This window comes from Dichotomopilus funicola (assembly GCF_033296635.1).
Source record: "Dichotomopilus funicola strain CBS 141.50 unplaced genomic scaffold C8A04scaffold_53, whole genome shotgun sequence".
Classification (NCBI taxonomy): domain Eukaryota; kingdom Fungi; phylum Ascomycota; class Sordariomycetes; order Sordariales; family Chaetomiaceae; genus Dichotomopilus; species Dichotomopilus funicola.
In genome coordinates, this window is record NW_026944074.1 from 27434 (window position 1) to 49553 (window position 22120).

Below are 22120 nucleotides of genomic sequence, written 5' to 3' on the forward strand. Positions count from 1 at the left end.
GCCGACGTCGAGAGTGGAGAGTCGAGGCTCTCAAGCCGGGTAGAGCTGAGCTCAGGGCAATGACCGATATCGGAGTGATTGTCTATTTTGCACATGGGAATTGAATTACACAATGACAAAATGCCGTCGTTCAAGTCTGGGAAATGCCCCCGTGGCCAATTGCCATGCTCAGTTCCGCAATGAACGGCAATCACACCCCTGTGGCGATCTGCATCTGCACGATGGGTGGATTTCGTATACTTCCTAGCACGTATGCATGTCAGACGATACGGCTGGACATTCGAGTCGGTACTCGTACGAGCGTGTAAGGAAACTTCCGAGCAAGGGGCCAACCTCCTCCGAACTCGACTGCTCCGATGTACTTCCAGATCCGCTACATATGTGCCCGATTCCTCATCTGCCCGTTGAATGATGCAATCCCTATCGGACGCCACCACCAACATTGCTTAAGCCAAATAAGCTCAGTGGAGCATGGCATCTTACATCCGTTCGGACATACGATGCACGATGTAAGCTGCGCCAAGTCGATCGCGGGGCAGGAAGGTTTCGTTGCGTGCATCGGAGGGACGGCCTGTCCCGCTGTATCGCCGTCGGCACTGGATGGTTGTGTGGGGACTGTGTAAGGGGGACTGCGTAATGGGGGGGTGGTAGTCGGGTGTTATGGACCCGAAGGTTACGGGGAGCCTGAGAAGCTTGAGCTCCTGGTTCGGAGGATGTGTAAGACGGATTGGCTGTGAGGGCAAGGGTGTTCGTTGAGAGACATACAGAGAACCGAAGAAAAGGGACTTCATAACGGCTGGCACGACAGACTGTGCTGTCTGCAGGTGTTCTCTATCTTCCCCCGTTTGTCGTTGTCGTCCATCTTGGCCAACACCCATACCCAAAGCCATTGTCTATTCTCTAGTTTGTTCACCCGCCAGCCACCAAGATGCGCGTCCCCCTCCAGGAGATCCTCATCACGGTGAGCAGCACCACCTACTCCAACCCCGACACCCACCAACAACAATCCCCCCTCCACGAGGTCACCCATCATGAAACCTCTGCGGCTCCCTTAGTCGAAAAATGCGGCCCCACCACCGCCAAAATCGTCTGCGTCCGCAACTACTCCGCCGTGCTCCCCGGCAACTTCTCCCGCGCCCCCCCTCCCGACTCCATCAACCCGCTCGACCAAGCCTCCTACGCGCAAACCCACGTTCCCGACGACCCCTCCTGGTCCTTGCTCCGCGACGCAGATTTCATCGTCTACGACCGGGACCGGGGCCTCTCCATCCTCGGCGATGCGCCGACGTCGGAATACAAATTCGACATTGAACCCCTGTTCCACGACGCGACGGTGTATGACCCGTATACCAACGAGGTTTGGTTCTCGGAGTTGTCGGGTGGGGAGATTACCCAGAAGGTGATTGACTTGGGGGATGAGGGCAAGGGGGTGCATAGGAAGAAGGCGGATCCACCGTTGTATTCGCCTGTCGGGGGGATTTATAGGAATGGGTTGTTTTATTTTTGTGTCGGGGGGTCGAGTGATGAGGTGGAGGGTCCTGATGGGACGGTGGCGAGGCCCGGGTTGTATACGTTGAATGCGACGAGTGGGGAGTCGAAGGTGTTGTTGAATAATTATTTTGGGTATTGGTTTAGTACTTGTAATGATTTGGCTATGGATGGGGAGGGGAATATTTGGTTTACTGATGATGGTGAGTTTTCTCCCTGCGAAAAAGACACAACCTCCCCCAAAAAGGGATGAAAAAAAGAGAGAACAGAAAACGCTGACAGAATATTAGACTACTCCTTCGGCAACGGTGTCTCCCCGCACCACCCCGTCCTCGCCCCAGCCATCTACCGCTTCAACCCGCGCACCGGATCCGTTCGCATCGTGGACCAACACCTCAAGCAGCCCAACGGCATCGCCTTCTCCCCGGACTTCAAGACGCTCTACGTGGCCGACTCAGGTGCCGAGACAGTCCCCGACCACGCGCCGGCCGTAGGCCAGGTCATCTACAACCCGTACAATGTCACTGATCCCCATGTGGTGTGGGCGTTTGATGTGATTCATGGGGGTTTGGCGTTGGGGAATGCGAGACCTTTTCATTTGACGCATAAGGTATTTTTCTCTTCCCCATTTTCTCACGGTAATGATGTCATTACAACCGCAAGAAAAGAACTAACAGAAAGAATTAGTGGCTCCCCGACGGCGTGCGCGTCGCCGACAACGGATACGTCCTGATCGGCGTGGGCGACGGCATCGACGTGGTTGATCCCGCGGGGGATTTGGTCATCAAGATCCAGACCCCTTTTACGGCTGTTGGAAACACTTGGTCGGGCAAGGGCAGCAAGGATTTGTGGATTACGGGCGTCGGGGGTGTGCAGAAGGTCCATCTGAATTTGCCGGGGGGACGGGTCAATGGCTGGCCGGCGCATTTGTTGGAGGATGAGGAGGATTTATAGGGGAGTGTACCTCAGATGATGGGGGTTCTCAGGGGGCGGGTGTGAGGAGTGAGAGACACGATTTCAGGGGTCGGTTAGGAGAGATTAAGTAACATTACTGTTGTGGATGGGATTGGAGATCTGGAGAACTGGAAATAGGAGAACCAACAGAATGAACAAGATTGGGGTCTAGTAACTTGTTTGGGCAATCAAAATTAGGGATACAGGTGGTCCCAGTTCTCATATCTGCTTTGCTTTACTCCGAATCCAACTTTGCTCAGCCCTTGATTTCTCGCATCACTCGCATTCCTCAGCATCGCTCTGTATACCCCATACGACCGTCCTCTGATCACTTTGCATTCACCACTGTCCGTATGCACGATCATCGGATCAGGGTAAACATTCAACCTCCCGGACATGTTGTCCCGGTGGAGTCTTCGGACATGGCTGGCCGGTGGCTGCGAGGGGTCAATAAATAAAAAAGACAAACCCAAACCAAGTCAATAAAGGTGCACTCTCTCTTCCTCATTAAACATCCACACAACCACAACTCGTTTCCATCAACCCTCACCCACCTCTTAGGCATCTACTAACTACCAATCCCCATTTATCCACAATGTCCCCGCAAAACGAAGAACCCAAAACCCTCCGTGTCGCAATCATCGGCCTCTCCGCCTCAGCCATCACCTCCTGGGCATCCACCGCCCACCTTCCCAACCTTCTCTCCCCCTCCGGCCGCACCCGCTTCCGCATCGTAGCCCTCTGCAACAGCTCCCTGTCCGCCGCCCACGCCGCCGTAGCCGCCTACCATCTCGACCCTTTGACCACGCGCGCCTACGGAGACCCTGAATCTCTCGCGCGTGATGAAGAAGTTGATCTAGTGCTTGTGAATACGCGGGTAGACAAGCATTTAGAGACCGCGCTGCCGAGTGTGAAGGCGGGAAGAGATGTTTTTGTTGAGTGGCCTGTTGCGAGGGATCAGGGGGAGGTTGAGGTTTTGAGGCAGGCGTTGAGGCAGAGTCGTGCTGCGGGGAAGAAGGGGAGGGTTTTGGTCGGGTTGCAAGGCCGGTGGGCGCCGCCGGTGGTGAGGATCAAGGAGCTGTTGAGGGAGGGGAAGATTGGGAGATTGTTGAGTAGTAGGGTGGAGGCGTATGGGGGGTCGAGGGATCGGGAGGTGCTGCCGGTTGGGTTGAAGTATTTTGCGGAGAGGAGGGTGGGGGGGAATCCGATTACCATTGGGTTTGGGCATGGTATGTTCTCTCCTTTTCTCTGTGGGTCGTTTTTGAGAGGAATACTAAGACTGAGACTGCACAGTGGTCGACTTTGTCCAGTCCGTCGTCGGCGATCTCACTCTCGAGTCCACTCATGCCCACTTCCAGCTGCAGCGTCCCGACGTACGCATCCGCGGCCCGGCTCAAGACGACAAGATTGTCGAGACTATCACCTCTGACGTGCCTGATCTGCTGTCCCTCCACGGTACGCCCTTTTGCCTTCCCTTTTCCCGCTCACAACCAAAGCTAACCACCTCAAAACCACAGGTTTCACCAACATCCCCCTTTCCTCCCTCCCGCCCAACGAGCGCAAAAACACGTCCCCTGCCACCTTATCATTCACCTTCCGCCGGGGCCAACCCTTCCCCGGTACTCCCTCCCTGATCTGGACCCTCCACGGCACAACCGGCGAGATCCGCCTCGTCGCGCCAGCCGGTATATCCCTTCAAGCAGACGCCTATGCCGAGCCGGTGACCATCCACCTGCATACTTTTGCAAAGGGAGATGGGCCTGACGCGGTCGAGGAGGTGAAGTGGGATTGGACGGTGACTCAGCGGGAGGTTGGAGTGAGAGCGAGGGGGGTGCAGAGTGTGTTGTTTGCTTTTGGGGATGCTGTTTTGGCTGGGGGTCATGGAGGGGAACAGGGGAAGAAGGGGTGGGAGGAGAGAGGGTGGGTGGAACTGGATGAGGCTGCGGAGAGGGCGGGGCAGATTGAGGGGTGGTTGGAGGGTTTTAAGGGGTAAGATGTTAGGGTGAATGTTGTGAGAGGGGGATTTGTGAAGGGGGGGTTTCTATTTTATGTTACGGTGTTGATGGGCATAATTATAACATGAAGTGCGCATTTTAGCTTTTTGCTATTTCCATGAGTTGGTCTGTTTCATTTACGTGTAAGATGTAGTCATCGGAATGAGTTTTCAGTGTTCGGAATAGCCATGTGAGTACATGTCCCTGGACGTTACGTACCGAAGACGCTTGATCTCGTCCGCCTGAGGTCTGGTGCGATAATTAACTAAGATTAGGGAGATACTGGAAACTGTGACACCACATGCATTGCTTAGAACAAATGGCATACAAACGCGTTTTAAACGGGAGGGGAACAGCTAATTCAGTACTCAGCAGGGAAAATCTTCAAGTTTAATAATTGTTTATTTTTGTATAGAGAAAAGGGATATTTTTTCTCATTCTATAACTCTGACAAAAATTAGAAATAACTAGGATTAATTATCTTCCCAGACTTCAGCCGCAACTCTCCTCACTGCATCACCTCTAAAACTTTAGCGTAAAGACCAACCAACCACTATTTTGTGACTAATAACTATGTTATTGTCCGAGTCTAGTTTTGTTGGGACTTCAAGAATCACAACTCGACTAACTACATGCCCACGGCAAAACGACTAGCGCATAAATAATTACGAACACCGTCACACTATAAAATGAGTCAATGCCTGTGGGAATATACAATTCACTGTTGTTACAATTAATGTACCGGCAAGCTTGGTGATTTCCATCGCAATGGACAATGTAGTTAATCTTGATGACAATTAATTAATTACTTTGATAACTGATCCTCCTGCTTGAAACGTTTGTATGCGATTGTACCCTAACCTCGAACCATATCAACGGCGTGACCTTATCAGCCTCCTCATATTAGTTGATAATGCATCATTCACTCTACTGACATCACAGCATCGAGGAACATCCAGCCCACGACCATAACCGGTCCTGCCAGGCCACATTTTATAAAGAAAACTAAACAATCCAACTACGTAACCCAACACCAAATATCGTATCCCGGATCCCATTACCGTCATAACCCTTGACCCCATTGCTTACCACCTCAAGCGCCCGTGCTGAGGCAACCCCGGTCTGGTCCGGTCTAAGTCTTCAAATACTAAAATCCTCCAGTCATTCCTCCCTAAACTCCTTACTCCCTATCGACCTCCACGGACACCACACTAACAATCAACCTCGTCAACTCCGGCAAGCCCTCTAACACCGACCCCCTTTCTTCCGTCCCCATCCCCATGTCCTCATCCCCTTCCGCATCCCTTCCTTCCCCGCGGTTCAACATCTGCACCACCTCTCCCAGCCTCAACGCCTTTTTATTCCCATTCCCATAATTACTATTGGTCCCACTATTCCCCTCCGCATCTTCCAAATAATTCCGCCTCGCCTCCATCCATTCCTCCCGCGTCTCTGCCACCCACAGCGCCTCCTCACAAGGCAGCACAATGCTCTCCGCTACGCCAGGCGGGAGCAGCGGCTCGAAATATGCCGGGTCAAGCGTCCTGGTAATGCCGAGTAGGTGGTGGATGATGACGAGTAAAAATATGGAGCGTCGCAACGATTCCTGGATGGCCCAGGTGTCCCAGTCGGGGTTGCTGTTGGAGGTGGAGAGAGGGGTGGAGAGGAAGGTGGTGGTGGTTTGGAGGCGTTTGATGAGGCGGCGGGTGGCCTGGTATGGTTGGTTAGCGTATTCATGTTTGCATAGGGGGTCGGTGGGCTTACTCGGACGAGATACTCGTGGTGGAGAACGGCGGTGGCGAGCTTGGAGTTGTACCGGTTCTCGGATAGCAGTCCCTCGATCTGGTAGATGCACATGGCGTGTAGGCTGGCGCAGACCTGTTCGTGGTTGTCGGATAGTGTGGGCTGCAGGACGTCAGTATTCTGTGTGATTAATTACCGTAATTACGGCCAAAACAAGAACATACCAATTCCTTGATCAGCTTGTCCCGCTGATCCCGAAAAATGTCACAAACAAACCGCAACCCACTCTCCTCCGAATGCAGCTTCATCCCAACACACGCCAGTGCCACCGCGATTGGCTCCGGCATCCCCCGCGGTGATTGCCGACACAGTCGCGGGTGGATGAACGGTGAACGGAATGTTGTCGACAGCATACGCAGCGGATACTCCGCCGTCATCCGCACCGCTTCCTCCAGCGCGATCATCCCTCGCTGCCGCTGCCGTTGCCATGTTGTCTGGCCGCGCGCTGCTTGGATCAGCTCGCTCAGGGAACTGCCGCCCCCTACTCCGGCCCCATTTGTGTCGTCGGCTGAGCCGCGGCCGTGTACGATCAGTCGTGGCTGGCAGTGGACGAGTAAGGGACTGGTCAGACTGCCACAGTCGCTGGCTGCGTCGCGGGTTGGGGATGACGTCCGTCGGCGCTTGTTGGTGGCCATCGTCCCAGATGTTCCCACGCTTGAGGCGGGCGAACCGCCGCCGCCGTTGCTGCAGATACTGCTCCTGCTGGTGTTTCCTGGTGAGGACGAGGCACGGGACGTGCTGTTGGAAGTTTCCAGTGACAAATACCCAGCATTGTCGTTTTGGCTTCCATCAAAGTGGTTGGATTCGGACATTTGCTGGTGGAACATGTCGGCTACTGAGACGCCATCGTTATTTAACGACGGAAGGCCCAACCCGGGTGGTTTCTCGCGCTGCCTGGTGATCGGGTCAGGGTTTGGGCTCGGAATCGTGTTATGGCTATGATCGCTCGGAAAGAGAGCCGGGTCGAGTAGTTCCGGCATCCAGCGGTCGTCAGCCATCAACCCCAGATCCATTGTGGGAGATGTGTCCATCGAGCCAATGTCCGAGTTGGGCGCCTGCATGCGGAAGTTGCTTGCCGCGTCCTCCGCCGAATGGTGTTGCTCCGTGAGGTTCGTATGTGGAAGCCAGAGGTAGGCCGGGCCCGTATCTTGTCCCATGCCCTGATTGGACACACCAGTTTGATGCCGGGTTGTGATGCTAAAGACGTCTGCCGTATCTGGACCGGATGTGGAAAGGAGAGCCTGTATCTCGTCGTCGGCCCCGTGGGCGTTGGGAAGGGCCTGTTGCGCTGGAATGGCTGTCGATAACCTCAGCCCGGGGACATGGCCGGCTGGCATGCGGATCTGCGGTTCCAGTTTGTATTCGCAGGCCACGGAGCGTGACAGACATCGTCCGCCTGCCACATGTGAGTCTCAATTCATCCTATGAACTGTATCCAGCGGAGGATACGACAACTTACACGCAGGCTTCTCGTAATCGCACTTGACCTTGGACCCAATGCATCGCTCACATGCCTTCTTCTTGACCTGCTTGGCCTTGCCGATCGACTTCTCGCACCGGCGGCGATGGCGATCTCGCAAGTCCTCTGCGCATGACGGAATGCCGAATTAGCACGACGACCACGGCTAAGCGAGTACAACAGGGACACAAGAGAAAACATGAAGATCGGTGTAACCGGGGCTCAGTGTTAAGAAACACGACAATGGGTAACCATGGGCAAATGAGACCAACAGCCTATTGTGAGCACATGAACACCTGACAGTCGTCATGGCTCGATGGGCTGACGGCAGCCGGGTACTGAATCCATCCCCACTGCTCACTCACTCCCTCCCACCCCTTTACTCATTTTTCGGGGAAAAAGGTAGGAACAGGGCTACCTACTCCGACCAAACGTCTTCAAACAAATCGGACACAAGTGCGCCTCGCTGTTCTCACCGCCATGTTGAAGCTCCGCCATCAGGGAGGCAGGAAAGGAAAAAACGAGGGTTAAAATATGTACGAAAATAAATAAATTCTCTCGTCCCGACGGTGTGGTAACGACCTGCTGTGGTCCCTCGGGGGAGGCTTGTTGTACGGGGGAGGGGTTCAGAGCCTAGAACTCGGAGGCCGGAGATGGTATGCCAAGCAATTCCGACTCTGTAACGGGAGAGGAATAATTCCCCGGCGCGTGTTCGGTGGTAAGGTACTGTCGATTCCGACGTCCGTTTGTTACTCTCGATGGTGTGTGAGAGTTTATGCCGTTGGATGATGAAAATATGCAAGTCGGCTCGTCTGTTTGAACGTGCGTGTTTGGGGAAGAGACAAACTGAAAAAGCGGGTTTGCGGAGAAGGTAGGGGATCAATGAGTGAAGCAATCAATCATAAGGAGGGGTATGCGTCGATGGCCGTCGTTCCCGCCTCCTCGTGTCGCCAGCCTGCGCTTTGGTGGGTTTCGCGGGACTGCGTGGGGTTTCGTGAGCGTGGAGTGTTGTGGATGACGGGTTAAGGTTGACGCCATGGGGGGAGAGAAATGGTGCCACCGGGGGATACAGGGGTTCCGAGGCCCTGTTTGCCCACTAGTTCAAGTTACCCTGCCAGGCGAGAGGGTTGTGTTAGGTAACCAAACTCTGGTCGTTCTTGCCGTTCTCAGTTGGCAAACACAGTGCCGGTTACTTGCCGGATGCAGAATAGCAGGCAATGGCAAGGTCTCGTTGTTTTATCTTTTTTGGATGGTGCCAGTTTCCTTCGTGAACGGAAGGAGCGGGCGGTTGCTCTGTAAGTCGCCTAAACGTCGCCTATAACTGGTGCGTATTGGCGAGCTGCCCACTGTCAATGGTGGAGAGGATGAAACAATGCCCGGAATCATACCCAATGCTCGAGATAAAGATGCAATGGCACCGTAAACGCGGCGGCTTTTTGTTCTAGATAGCTACAGGAATACGCACTGCCGCTAAAGTTTACCCGTGTCGGCTTTAGGACCGACGGACCAAACACGGACACAACAGAGTTCCGTCTGGGCTTACGGCCTCCAAGGGCGAATTCCATAAAATCGCCGCTGGGAACAGAGAGATCGACGAGGTACTCTCGGTTCTTGACACTGCATTGCAGACCACACTGCACACCACACTTCGCACTTGTCAGCCTAAGGTGACAATACCGGAATGCAAACACCGAGTGTCGGGTTTCCCCGGCCGGTAATATCTCTGGTGTTGAAGCCGGACAGGCACAGGGCGAACAAGTCGACACCTCGTCAGCGCGGAATATCCCGGCCGGCCCGAATCTCACTGCAGCAGATAACAAGAGCCAAAACCGTTAAGCTTTCTACCGTGACGACAAACCACGGACGACGACCAGCACATGCGGCTAAGGAGGGCAACCGGTCGTCTCCGGTCTTCATGCACCCCACGCCAAACTTTGGGGGCTCTGCCGAGCCACGATTTGCCACCTCCGACACTCAGCACAGAAAGAAACACCCAGGAAGCCAAGGTGTGCCCCCACGTTTTGATGCCGGCCGCGACGAACTCTCAGGAATAGCACGGGAAACGCCAAACGGCCAAAGCGGGGGAGCCTAAGAGGGAAGGCGCTCCCAAGGTGAAAAAGCTGGGGTTGGGCTGGGTGAGTCGGAGAAAAAGGGTCGTGGTTTCGGACTTGTTTGGTCGCACGTGGTTTGGGCGTTGAATTGTATTGCTGAGATCGAATTGTGAAGACAGAGCATCAACAGATGAATGCATGTCAGAATAATCGCCGAAGTCGAGAAGAGTAGTTGCATTTGAGGCGATGGTCAGGATTTGGAGTTGTAGTTACAACTGGCTGTTCCGTTCAACGCAATCCCTTGTTTTTGAGTTCAGAATTTCGAGTTCCCATATTCTCAAGCAACCAGGGTTAGACCACAGAACCAACAGACATTTCGGGGCGTTGGTGCTCCCAAACCCTTGATCTCCGGTAGAGACTAGCAAATCCCCAGCCCTGATCAATTACACCATCACAAGTGCAGATTGTGTCAAACCTGGGCGAGCTATCGCAGCAGTGGACATGGAGCAATATCTTTAAAACATCATGGCAGAGCAATGCCACGCGACGGTGGACCATGTGTCTGTCTCTGAGGATTTGCGTTTGCAACGGTTAACCAATCTCAGCGGGGACTGCCAACCTTCCTAATTCAGCGTACCGCTTGACATCGCAGCGGGCCAATTCCGCGTTCTCAGTCGTCATGTCTGCATCCGAAATCGGCAAGTATGTAACCATCACCACTCACTTACTCACCCCCACACACAGACTAACACACATAGACACGGCGGCATAGACGAACACGTCACCGCCGTCTCGCCGTCGTCATCCTCGTCCTCCGCAGCTGGGATCGCAGCGCTCGATGACGGCCTCCCACCGACAGAGGAAGAGAAACGCACGCTCCGTCGAGTCAGCGACGTGGTGCCCAAGTCGGCGTTCATCGTCGCAGTGGTCGAGCTGTTTGAGCGGTTCGCGTACTACGGCGCCAACAGTCTGTTCCAGAACTATGTGTCGACGGCGTATGGACTCGGCCAGCCACGGACGACGGCCACGGCGCTGTCGACGCTGAGTAACTTCTTTATGTACGGTATGTTATCGATTCTTGATGCATAAAGAAAGTGGAAAGTAGTTGACCGACATGACATAGTCACGGCCATCATTGGTGCGGTGGTCGCTGACCAGTACCTGGGCCGGTTTCGGGCCATCGTGCTCTTCGCTGGCATCTACTCCATCGGCCTGCTGATTCTGTGGACAACCGCCCTACCGTCTACGATGGAAGCCGTCAGTGCCAACGGCCGGCTGGCAGCGTTCGTGGTGGCTCTGCTCACGATCGGTCTCGGCACGGGTGGTATCAAGTCAAATGTCGCGCCGATGATTGGCGACCAGTACGCACACCGGGAAATGGTTACTAAAATCGACGTGAAGACGGGGCAGAAGGTGATTGTCGACCCGGCGGTGACGTATAACCGCATTTACACAATCTACTACGGGTGTATTGAGGTAGGCTCCCTGTCGGGGCTGGCGACGCCGTTCATGGAGAAGCGGTATGGATTTTGGGCGCCGTTTTTGCTGACGTGGTGTGTTCTGTGCGGTGGGTTTCCCTGGTCTCTTACCTCCTTAATCAACTAGCTCCGGTTTCACTAACGTTTATTCACAGTGGCCGTCAGTATCTTCGTAGCCGGACGCAAGACTTACGTAGTCCGCAAACCCCAAGGCTCCGTGATCCTACACGCCTTCCAAGCCCTCGGCCAAATCATCCGCCACCGCAACCTCGACGCGGCCAAACCCTCCTGGCGCGCCGCCCACGGCCTCACTTCCAAACTAGTGCCCTGGAACGACCAATTCGTGTCCGACGTCCAACAAACCCTCAACGCCTGCAAAGTCTTCGCCTTCTACCCCGTCATCTGGGTCTGCTACTCGCAGCTCTCCTCCAACCTAGTCTCGCAAGCAGCCATGATGCAAGGCCACGGGGTGCCCAACGATTTCATGCGCTCGCTCGAAACAGTTTCCATCCTAGTCTTCCTCCCCATCATCGACCGCATCGTGATGCCGCTGCTCCGGCGCCGTGGCATCGTCCTCCGGCCTGTCAAGCGCATCGCCATCGGCTTCGCGACCATCGGGCTCGGCATGGCCTACGCCGCTATCGTCCAGCACCTCATCTACTCCGCGCCGCCGTGCTTCGAACACCCGCTAGCCTGCGCAGCCGCCCAACAACCCGACGGCACGGTCCTACCTAACAACGTGCACATCGCGATCCAGACGCCGTTGTACGTGTTGTTCGGGATTGCGTCCATCTTCCTCAACACCACGGGCCCGGAGTTTGCGTACACTCATTCGCCACCGCAGTTGAAGAGTTTTGTGCAGAGCTTGTATTTGTTGACGGTTGCCATTGGGAGTGCGCTGGCGCTGGCGTTGGTGCCGGTGAGTGTGGATCCGAAGGTGTTGTGGATGTATGTAGGCGTGGCGATAGCGGTGTTTGTGATTGGGACGGTGATGTATACGACGTTGAGGCACTTGGATAAGGAGGAGGATGCGTTGTATGAGGATAAGGTTTCTGAGGAGGGTCAGGAGCGGTCTTAGGGGGGTGTGTTTGCGTTTAGAGTTGAACCAAGGATGAGTCGCGGACGAAAGGAGTTGTATTCCACTAAGCACTACTACTAGTCCCATCTTTTACCGGACGGGTGGTTTAAAGAAGACAAGATGTGAAAGGGTCTCCCTGACATCCTGTTGTTTGTTGAGTTGTATGTACCATTTCAGGGCAACCAGGGTTAGGGTTCATTTCCCCGCAAACCATTTCAACGTTAACCCACTCACTCTCCACTTGAATCAAGAATCAACTTGAACCCTGAATCTTCAATCAAGTTCAAGTTAATTCCTTCAGACCCACAACATGGACATCTCCATCCGCGAATCGATCCGCTGGTTCCCAGACGCAGCCAGCGAGCCGACCTCGACCATCGTGTTGACGACACCGGCGCGGCGGTTTGTGGACCTGCGAATCCTGAAAGGGACTGAGGCCAACGGGGCGGATATCGGCAATGCGGGCGTTGTAAGCGGTGAGTCTGCGGTTGCCCGCGCGGTTGTTTGTTTCGTTTACATGATGTTTCTTGCATCTTTATTCTTTTCATTTTTCACTGTTTTCAGTGTTCCCCTTGTGTGTCTGCGCTTGGTCAACCAAACGTATGCAATCGTAATGTCAAAACTCGAAGCAAACCCTCACTCATCCGCCCACAGACCTGAACCGCCTAGATTGGGCCATAGCCGGCACATCCTCCGTCGATCCCCCACATACAACAGACAACAGCACCAACCCCATCCAGCACGGCCGCTGGGCGCACTGGATCGACTCCCGCTTGGCAGAGTGTGATGGTGTAGTGGACGAGGGGGATATGGTCACCGACCCGGCCAATCCTGCTCTCACGATTGAAACGGGACGGATGGTGAACCCCGCTACTGGGGCGGTGACAGCGTATGAAGAGATTTGGAGGTCAGAAGGGATTTTGGATGTACCTGCTGGCGGTGGAGGTGGAGCGTTCAAGTTAGGGAGTGAACTAAGGGGCGAACTTGGGGGTGTATCCGGACCAAAGGGCTTATCAGACCTGGGGAGTGTGCTCGGAAGTGCACCAACCGGCCAACCCGAGACTACCAACGCCAACGGCCAGCAAGTAACCTGCATCGCCCTCCGGATGGACTCAACCCCCCACCAGTCCAACGGACCCATCAAACGCGGCCTGGTAGTCCGGCTGGGACAGTACTGCCAGGCATTTGCGCGGGACGGAGACGCGCTGGCGGTGGAGCGGGTGGTGTGGAATGCGGAGACGCAGCGGTGGGTGACGACAGTTAGGATGGGGGATCCACGGTTGGAGATGCCGACGGAGGTGGCGACGTATTTGGCGCATGTGACGGCGGTGGGGGATGAGGTTAGGGTTGGGGGGGTGGGGTGGAGGGTTGTTGAGAGGGTTTAGTTTTTTTTTGGGATGGTGAGGCGTAAGGAACTAAGTGGAAGAAGGGACTGTACTAAAGGGCTGTGAGAAAGGGTGAGTCTCAGGATGAATGAATCAATGGCTTTTTTGTGTATGGGTGCTCGCATTCTTCCTAGTTTCCCCTGCGGTAGGCCTCACCAAACGGATGTTACGCGTTTGAAGCTGTCGTTCATTAAATGCTGCGGTCCCGAGCAGAGTCCGCCTCTTGACCTCTCCTCTTCAACATCCCAAGAACACACCCAGCACCAAGAAACAAGATGCTCACACCCGGCTACGCCAACCGGTGGTTTCACTTCTACCCCGTCGGCAACACGCCGGCGGTGTGTCTGACCCAGGGCCTGCCGCCGGGGCTCAAGGCGGACATGCTGTTGCTCGGCTGCGGCGATGTGCGGAATATCCTGTTTACCGCGCAATGCGATGGTCAGTTCCTCCTTTCATGGTATCAGCTTTTATGCCAGCTAACCCATTGACCCAGCCTCTCGAGATATGGACATCACCTGTTGCGATGTCGAGCCTGCAATCCTCGGTACGCATCTAACCCTAACCCTGCCCCCTTTTCCTATCTCACCCCTGAATCCACGTACTAACATCCATCCACCAGCCCGCAACATCCTCCTCATCACCCTGCTCCTCAACACGCGCTCCTCAACCCCCGAATTCAACAAAACCCTCTGGTCCATCTACTACAACCCCCTCCTCCCCGGCCCGGCAACAACCCAATCCCAAACCCTAACCCTCATCCAAACCCAAGCCCAAACCCTCCTCTCCCATTCCACCTCCCTCACAACCTGGAACTCCCCTTCCAACCCTTACTCCCCCCTCATCCAATTCACCACCCAAGCCACAATCGCCTCGGTAGCCGCCGTTTGGAAGTTCTACGCCTCCGCCTCTACGACAAACAACGAAGAGACCCAAACCGAGCTCAAATCCCTCTTTCGCAAGGCCGGGGCGCATGGGAGAGAAGTCGGCGCGGAGTCCACGTCCGTGTTAGGCGTTGTGCGAGCTTCCACGCCAGCTGCGGTTGAGGGTGAGGCAGTGAGATATGGGGGGAAGTTGGGGAGGCTGTTTTGGGAGTGTGGACACTTGGACTTAGAGTCGGGTGTGGATTTGGGGAGTCTGGAGAGTAATAAGGCGAATCCAATGTTTGGGTCGCCGGATGAGACGGTGAGGGTGCATTATGGGTTGGGGCCGTTGGAGGGGTTTCATTTGGGGTGTGCGTATTTGCCCGTTGTCTCGATGGAGGGGTCGTCAAGTGGAACAGGAGAAGGACAAGGAGAGGGAAAAGGGGACAGGCTGGAGAAACTGGTGAACACGGCGAAGAGGGAGTTTGGAATGTGGTGCGATGCTTTTCGGGCGGTTGTTGCAGCCGGGAGGATCAAGCTGCGGTTCTTTGCGGGCGATGCGTTTCTGTTTGCGCATACGTTGCAGCACCGCGCTATGACGGGGTCGAGTCGGAGTGCTGGGTGGTATCGGATGCGGCATGGAGGGTTCAAGCCGTTGGTGTTGGAGGAGGAGCAGTATGGCCGGGAGGGAGATGCGCCGGTGCAGTTCAACGTGATTGACACGTCGAACTTGGTGGATCATCTGGGGGCGTGGAACTTGCTGGCGGCTGTTTCGCCGTTGCTGAGTGAGGAGTCGGCCGGCGCGACACTGTACACGGAATCGCAGACTCGTCCGCCCAACTCGGCGGAGCACTTGGAGGATGTCCTTGGGAGTGATCCAAGTACGGTGTCGTTGCTGCTGGGGCTTGTGCCGGCGGAGTATGTGACGAATACCTCTCCGTGGCCGGTGGGTGATGAACAGGCGCTGGAGCTGCGGATTTCTGGTGGTAACGCCAACGATCCCAACGAGCAGACCAAGAACCAGGCTCCCATGCACACACGCATCTCCTGGAAACGCCCCTTTTCCCAGTCTGGTCGACCTGGCCTAGAGCCTCTGCACATCGACCCCGAAGAACTGGCCGTGGTGCTGTGCCGTGTTTACAACCAGCTGTACCCGGCCGAGAATGTCCTTGCGTTGCTCGCGAACATGTCCCTGAGCAAAGCTCAAGGCGCCTCACTGCCAACCTACACGCGGGCGGGGTTCGCGGCCGTGCTGAAGATCATCCGCGGGCGTGTCGCGACAGACTGGGACCATGCCATGGGGCTGTTTCTCGAGCTTGTCGAGAGGAAAGGGTCGATGATGAATACACATTACCTGCAGGAGCTGTACCTGTACATGCATCTGTTGAAGGTGCATTCCGTCGAGACGTTTAGCGACTTTGCTGGTTTCAGGGCTGAGGTGATGGCAACATCCAGGGGGGACAACGACAACGAGACCTGGAAGAGGTTTCTGGCCTGGCAGAACATGCCCTCATCAATGGTCCTAACCCTAAAAGTCCCCCGATCAGCCCTCTCCGCCCTAACACAACCAGACGCCAAAGCTATTGGCACAATCCCCGTCCACGGCGTCGTACGGGCCCCCCTAGACCAATTTCTCCATGGCTGGGAAAACTTCTTTCCAGCCGTGCAACTCGCGTTCGGCACCCTTTCCACCAGCGGCACACCCTTTTCCAACTCCTTCCGCGTCAGCATCCGCGAGGATCCCACCGGCTGGCAAGGCACCAGCCCCTTGCTTGTGTCCTTCCGCGTCCCGTCATGGAGCCTGTTCATCGACCCCGACAACCCGCCGCTCGCTGGATTTGCGATCCAAAGCACACCTGTGACTTCTTCCCCGACATTGATCCGCCAACTCGGCCTAGAGCTGAGCGTCTTCCGCGTGGCTGTTACCGACTTCGATGCTGTGTGTATCACACCTGACCTGCCCAACCAAACAGGCAATGTCGTCATCCCGGGGTTTGCCCCACGCAGTCTGGTCTCTTCCTCTCCGTCAACCACTGACCCCCGGTTCAAACTCACCATCACGGCTCACGCCGGTCCGCAGCTCCGCCTATCCGGTCTGTCTGCCCGACTGGACATTCTCACGCCCGCGCTCAAAGCGGCCTTGTTAAGCGGCAGTGCCATCTCAGTTACGGTGACCGACCCGAGTCATGTGGCCGTGATAATTGGGATCGCGGCGCCGATGGAGGTGCGTTTCCCGTTTGCCGTGGACGAGGGCATCAGAGTGCGGGTGGCGCGGTCGTCGTCGTACGTCGAGCTGGTCGCGGGGGTTGTCTCAGACCCGTGGGAGCGTCCGCACAAGGCGTTTACCGCTCTGCTTATAGCGCCTGTGGCAGGAAACGGATCGCAGAATCCCGTCTGCTGGACGCTGCCTTACGTCACTTTCTCCTCCGCGACACCTGCTCTGTCCCTCGGGCCTTACACCAATCCTCACGACAACCCCCTGACCTTTCTGACCCCCCACCTCGCCCGCCTATTCACCGCCCACGAACTCCAACTCCTCGACAACCCCCTCAAACTCCGGCCCTTGATCGGCTCTCCGCCCCAAAACGCCCGCCTGTCCTTCAAAGAAACCCTCCAAGCCCTGTTTCTGCACGCCGCAGGGTTGGTTTCCCCCCCTGCTCACACCCAAACCCCCACAAAACCCAAAATCAACACCAAAGGCACCCACTTCTCCAAATCCAGATCCCGCCTCTACATCCTCCGCCCCTCCTCTTCCTTACCCTCCCCCACATCGTCCCCGGAGTCATCCCCCGACTCATCCTCCGCCGAACGCTCCTACCTCCGCAGCCAGCTCCAAGCCATGATCGCCCGCAACCTCGGTATGGTCACACTCTGCTGTGTCGGGGACATCCTCCTGTTCCTATCCCGCTTGCACCTCGACACGGCGCGACGCACGGTGTTGTGGGATGCCGCGGTGGTAGTTGTTTCGCCGGGGGTGATGGCGGCTGTGAGGGATGCTGTTAAGAATGGGGATGTTGAGGATGATACGGAGAAGACGGAGTTTGTGGTGGAGGCGGAGGAGGAGGGGATTTGGAGGGGGGTGTTGCCTGCTTGGGCTGAGAGGTCTCGTATCGGCTGGGAGCATGGTGGGGATTGTGCTTACAACGAGGCTGGATCTAGCGGGACGTGGCAGGCCCCTGTGTCCTGGGAGGGGAATAAGGAAGTTTTTTGTGATTGTGGGAAGGGGAGTTTCCCCCCTGATTGGGCGCACTCCGATCTACCGTTGTCGTTGTGGGAAATTCTGAAACCACATGCCGTGAGGGTAGCCATTGCACCGGTGTTCGCGAGTGCCTTGGCCGGACCGCTGGGAGTGAAGAGGGAGGAGGTGAAGGTTACCTCTGGCGGGGCGGGGGACGGAGAAAGGCAGTGTCGGGGGTGTGGGAGCTGGGTGGCGAAGGAGGGGGGGACGTTGAAGGCGTGTGGGAAGTGTGGGGGGGTGAAGTATTGTGGACGGGCGTGTCAGAGGGGGGATTGGAAGAGGCATAAGGGGGGGTGTAAGAAGTGATTTGTCAGTTAATTAGGGATTTACGAGAGAGGAGATAAAGTGTTATCGTTAATGGGTTAGTGTTAGTGTGTTAATTTAGTGTCTTGGTGTTTTACGATTATGGAGTAATATTTACTTAGTTCCGATTTGGGCAAAAGTAAACAACACTCAGGGGTACATTTCACATTGAACCCCCACACAACATTGCCAATTGCCCTTTACATCAACATTAAACATTACCCAACTACAGCATACCCAACCCCCTAAAATACCCCCTCACCCCCTCAGAATCCCCCATCTCCACAACCGCCCCAATATACCCATCCGGCCTTACCACCACACAACAGCCTCTCTTCCTATCTATCTCCAACCGCTCATACACCCGTCCATGCCCCAACCCCCCCTCCTCATCCACCAACACCCGCCAATAATCCACCCCCGAATCCCTGCTCCACGGTCGGTATACCTCATGCAAATCCAGCAACTCCACTTCGGCTCTATCACCACAATGCACCATCAGCACTTCTACCGGCACGCTCTCCCACGTTATCGAGTCCTCCCCCTTTCCTGCCACTTTCCCTTTACCAGTAGTTTTCGGCACAGTCAATAGTCCCAAACCATTATCCGGATCCACCAAAAACCGCCCCAACTCCCACGACCGTCTCGTCACAAGTGGGTCAGCTACATCCCCCGCAAACACAACCACACGAAACTGGCCAGTGGCACGAAGCCGGTTGTGAATCCGCTCGACAATACCGTCAGCGTGGTAGATGGCTTGGAAATCCTGGAGGCGTTTGCCGGGTGCAAGGTTGGCTTTCAGAATGGGGGAGTCTAAAGCAGAGGATAACGGGGAAGGTTGCACGACGCAGGAGGGTGCATATTGGATGGACAGACCCGTGCTGAATTGCATGGCGGTGAGAAACGAAGTTTGGAATTCGTTTTGGTTTTGGTCTTCGTCTTTGCCGCTTTCAGACGCGGTTGGGAAAGGTGGCGTGAATGATTGTGATGCGGAGGAGGGTTGTGAGGATGGTTTAGTGAAGAGCTGGAGATACCCTCGATCATGTGCAACGACGTCCTCAGCGACTTTCTTGCGCTCGAGATGGTAGGTTCGCAGCAGTTTGCCAGCTACAGCTGTTTCCGCTTTATCACTACCACCACCACAGTTCTTCCCCGGAGAGCCTTGCAACACCATCCGCAGCTTCCAGCCCAGGTTATACGCGTCCTGGATCGCCGTGTTCATCCCCTGCCCGGCTTTGGGCGAGTGAGTGTGCACAGCGTCGCCGGCGAGAAAGGCGCGCTCGTTGGCGACGGAGAAGGATGTGCCGACGCGTTGGCCGACGCGGTAGGTTGACCACCAGGAGATGTTGTTTTTTTCTTCGATCGTTTTCTCGCAGCACGTCTTGGAAGGGTTGGTTGGTGGCGGAGAGAGATCCAGGTCTAGAGTATAAGGATGGAAGCGGTCTTGCGCCGCAGTGAGGATTTGCTCGAGCGTCGTCTCTGGGACGGGCTCTGCTGGATCGGAGGGTGGACTCGGCAGTGGAACGTAAATCCGGACTTCGCGGTGCGGGCGCGGCATGAGCATCATAGTGCCGGTTGACGGTGTGCGGATGTAGCTGATGCGGCGGATGTCGGGGAAGTTGGTTCGCGGGATCAGGTCGACGACACCTAGGGGCGGTTAGTATTTACTCCCGATTTTAAGAAGTGAGTAATTACAGACATACCCCACGCGGAGTCGGTAAGATCTCCCTCAAACTCCACGCCCAGTTTCTTTCGCAGCCAGCTGTGCGCGCCGTCGCAGCCGACAATGTACTTGGCTCGGATGGTCTCGGCCTGAACGGTCAGTAAGAGCTGATGAAGGGACAACCGGGAAATAAACATACCTTAGCTGAATCCACTCCATCTGCAGACACCAACCCGACCGTAACCGGGTACCCCTCTTTATGGTGTCCCAAAAACGTATCGATATCCACCGAGACCGGACACGTACTGTACCGGACGTCGATGTTGTCGTGCCCGAGCAAGTTCTGCAGCATATGATACTCAACCCTCGCTACTCCCGTCAGTCTTTTCTTTCCCAAATCACATCAACCCTCCAAGTCCACCAACGAGCAAACACGCACTCACCCTGCTGCAAAATCGTCTCCCGGACCGTCCCAAACCCCAACTCTTCCACTCGATCCTTCATCACCCTCTCCCGACGAAGACCCCTTGCTTTTCTCTCCCCATCCTGACTCCATCCACTCTCACTCCCTCCATCTGGGTCCGCTCGATCCTGCTCAGAGCCATCCACCCCCCAAATAGCAATCTCCTCCAACCGCCACGCCTCCGCTTCCACCTGCGGTCCCAGTCCAAACGACCCCAAAATCTCTGTCGTCGTGCTCTTGAGTCCTTCCGCGTGACCCCGCTGGGTTGGGCCGGGCTTTTTGTCAATGAGCAAGACGGTGATGCCCGAGTTGCGGAACCAGTTTGCCAGGGCGAGCCTATTGGACACATATTAGTAAGAAGTTATTTGGTATTATTCTGCGAGGAATAAGGTGATTGGAGGGCTGGGTTACGGGAAGATATATACCCGGCCGGCCCGGCGCCGATGATGACGATGTCAACCGTCGTGGGGATTGCCATGGGGTGTGCTGGGTGTGCCGCAGGGTGAGACCGGTTGAAAACAATCACTCGAAGAAGTGAAAGAGAGAATGCGCCGAGCGGAAAGTAGAACCGGCGCCCTGGCCATTCTTATCTTGTCCCGGTTTAGGCCATCACAGAATCTCCACTTATTGACATTCCGGATCACCGCTGGAGTGAAACATGACGTGTGACGACACAGCTGGCGACGAGGGTGGGGAGAATGTGGGTTGATGGTGATGAACACGTGTACGGGCAAGGGCCGTGCTCGGCGTGCTGCGGCCTTCAATCGTCACTTGTAAGGGGCATTACAGGTGTCGAAATGGTGTATGTATGAAGAAGGGGACACGAAACGGCAAAAGGAGAATAACATTGTCAAAATCAGTAATTATTTTATAGAAATGCCGCGAAAGTAAGAAAAGCCCTGCCGTGATGCTGACTCTTTGGCTACCAGATCATCACTGGGGTGTTGTCTCACTCTCACACATCGAGTTAGTCCCCGCAATAGTGCGGTAGATCATGTCTCTCGTGAAGTCAAAAACACCACTTGATGTGATGGTGCTGGATCAACCAATTCCAAAACCCATAATACACTACTACAATCGGCTGAGAGACAAAAAGGTGTGAGAGTCTTTTACATCGCGCGAAAAGGTGGTCTAGGGGATTAAGTAAGACCCGAGACGATGCATCATCAACGGCCTACATGTCGGGATCCGAGGGCAAAACAATTCCATGCAAACTTCACACGACAACCCGTCGGTGACCCGAGTCAACATCCAGGTCAGGCTTAATGATGAACTGTCTTCACACTATACGTCATAGTGTAAAGGAGCCTTGGACCTCCGGAACCTCCCTCCCGACCCGATGCTACTACAACCTCCTCTTCCTTCTCCGCTGATGACAACACAATCGACGGCAATTCCAACCTCCCATTCGCCGTCCCCTCATACAGCACGACCACCGTTCCTCGCGATTCTGGCTTCCCCCCGTGCTCCTCCATCCCGTGCTGCTCCATCCCCCCGCTTATCCTCCTCCCATTATGCGGAAAAGGAGACTCCGATGTATCACTCGCGAGACTACTATTTGTCCCAGGGAACTCAGATATACTGGCGCCGCGCCCCCCCTTGACGCGCATCAACCACAACCTTTTTAGCGGCCCATGACACGCGAGCGCTCACGTCGCCGGAGAAGAGAGGTAAAGGTCATTAAACCTCATTTGTGTGGAAACGGCGGCTGTGGGGTGTTGACCCCGGCCGGTGAATTCGTCGGCGTCGGTGAGGCCCTGCCTTGTCCGATTCATCGCAGGGGGTGGGTCTCCTCCTGTATACCTTGTTTTGGTTCCTCCAGAGGTTCTGGATAAGCTCGTCGGGGACCTCTGGGAAGTTGGCGGCCATCTCAGAGCAGAATTCGCTGTAGGAGCGGGCCTCT

The 22120-nt window shown here is 55.5% G+C and overlaps 7 protein-coding genes across 7 annotated transcripts; 5 read left to right on the forward strand and 2 right to left on the reverse strand.

Moving 5' to 3' along the window:
• Positions 1-928: 928 nt before the first annotated feature.
• C8A04DRAFT_13811 (putative lactonohydrolase) lies at positions 929-2442 on the forward strand (the record flags this gene model as incomplete). Its single annotated transcript, XM_062777861.1, has 3 exons — positions 929-1691; positions 1779-2098; positions 2176-2442. The coding sequence occupies 3 exons, from the start codon at positions 929-931 to the stop codon at positions 2440-2442; spliced, it is 1350 nt and encodes a 449-aa protein (XP_062635123.1).
• A 595-nt stretch (positions 2443-3037) lies between these two features.
• C8A04DRAFT_30597 (putative oxidoreductase) lies at positions 3038-4435 on the forward strand (the record flags this gene model as incomplete). Its single annotated transcript, XM_062781434.1, has 3 exons — positions 3038-3671; positions 3736-3897; positions 3960-4435. The coding sequence occupies 3 exons, from the start codon at positions 3038-3040 to the stop codon at positions 4433-4435; spliced, it is 1272 nt and encodes a 423-aa protein (XP_062635124.1).
• A 1181-nt stretch (positions 4436-5616) lies between these two features.
• C8A04DRAFT_13823 (uncharacterized protein) lies at positions 5617-8196 on the reverse strand (the record flags this gene model as incomplete). The annotated part of the gene is made up of 7 exons (XM_062777865.1): positions 5617-5744; positions 5817-6147; positions 6201-6341; positions 6404-6935; positions 7113-7635; positions 7699-7824; positions 8121-8196. The coding sequence occupies 7 exons, from the start codon at positions 8194-8196 to the stop codon at positions 5617-5619; spliced, it is 1857 nt and encodes a 618-aa protein (XP_062635125.1).
• A 2232-nt stretch (positions 8197-10428) lies between these two features.
• On the forward strand, positions 10429-12305 carry C8A04DRAFT_30599 (MFS peptide transporter; the record flags this gene model as incomplete). Its single annotated transcript, XM_062781435.1, has 4 exons — positions 10429-10451; positions 10508-10812; positions 10873-11316; positions 11383-12305. 4 exons carry the CDS (start codon positions 10429-10431, stop codon positions 12303-12305), a joined length of 1695 nt encoding a protein of 564 aa, XP_062635126.1.
• Positions 12306-12615: 310 nt separating this feature from the next.
• Positions 12616-13690, forward strand: C8A04DRAFT_13771 (uncharacterized protein; the record flags this gene model as incomplete). The annotated part of the gene is made up of 3 exons (XM_062777846.1): positions 12616-12781; positions 12960-13271; positions 13392-13690. 3 exons carry the CDS (start codon positions 12616-12618, stop codon positions 13688-13690), a joined length of 777 nt encoding a protein of 258 aa, XP_062635127.1.
• A 275-nt stretch (positions 13691-13965) lies between these two features.
• On the forward strand, positions 13966-18094 carry C8A04DRAFT_30601 (uncharacterized protein; the record flags this gene model as incomplete). The annotated part of the gene is made up of 3 exons (XM_062781436.1): positions 13966-14128; positions 14184-14234; positions 14310-18094. 3 exons carry the CDS (start codon positions 13966-13968, stop codon positions 18092-18094), a joined length of 3999 nt encoding a protein of 1332 aa, XP_062635128.1.
• Positions 18095-18317: 223 nt separating this feature from the next.
• C8A04DRAFT_30602 (uncharacterized protein) lies at positions 18318-20695 on the reverse strand (the record flags this gene model as incomplete). The annotated part of the gene is made up of 5 exons (XM_062781437.1): positions 18318-19738; positions 19795-19903; positions 19954-20123; positions 20198-20553; positions 20643-20695. 5 exons carry the CDS (start codon positions 20693-20695, stop codon positions 18318-18320), a joined length of 2109 nt encoding a protein of 702 aa, XP_062635129.1.
• Positions 20696-22120: the final 1425 nt, after the last annotated feature.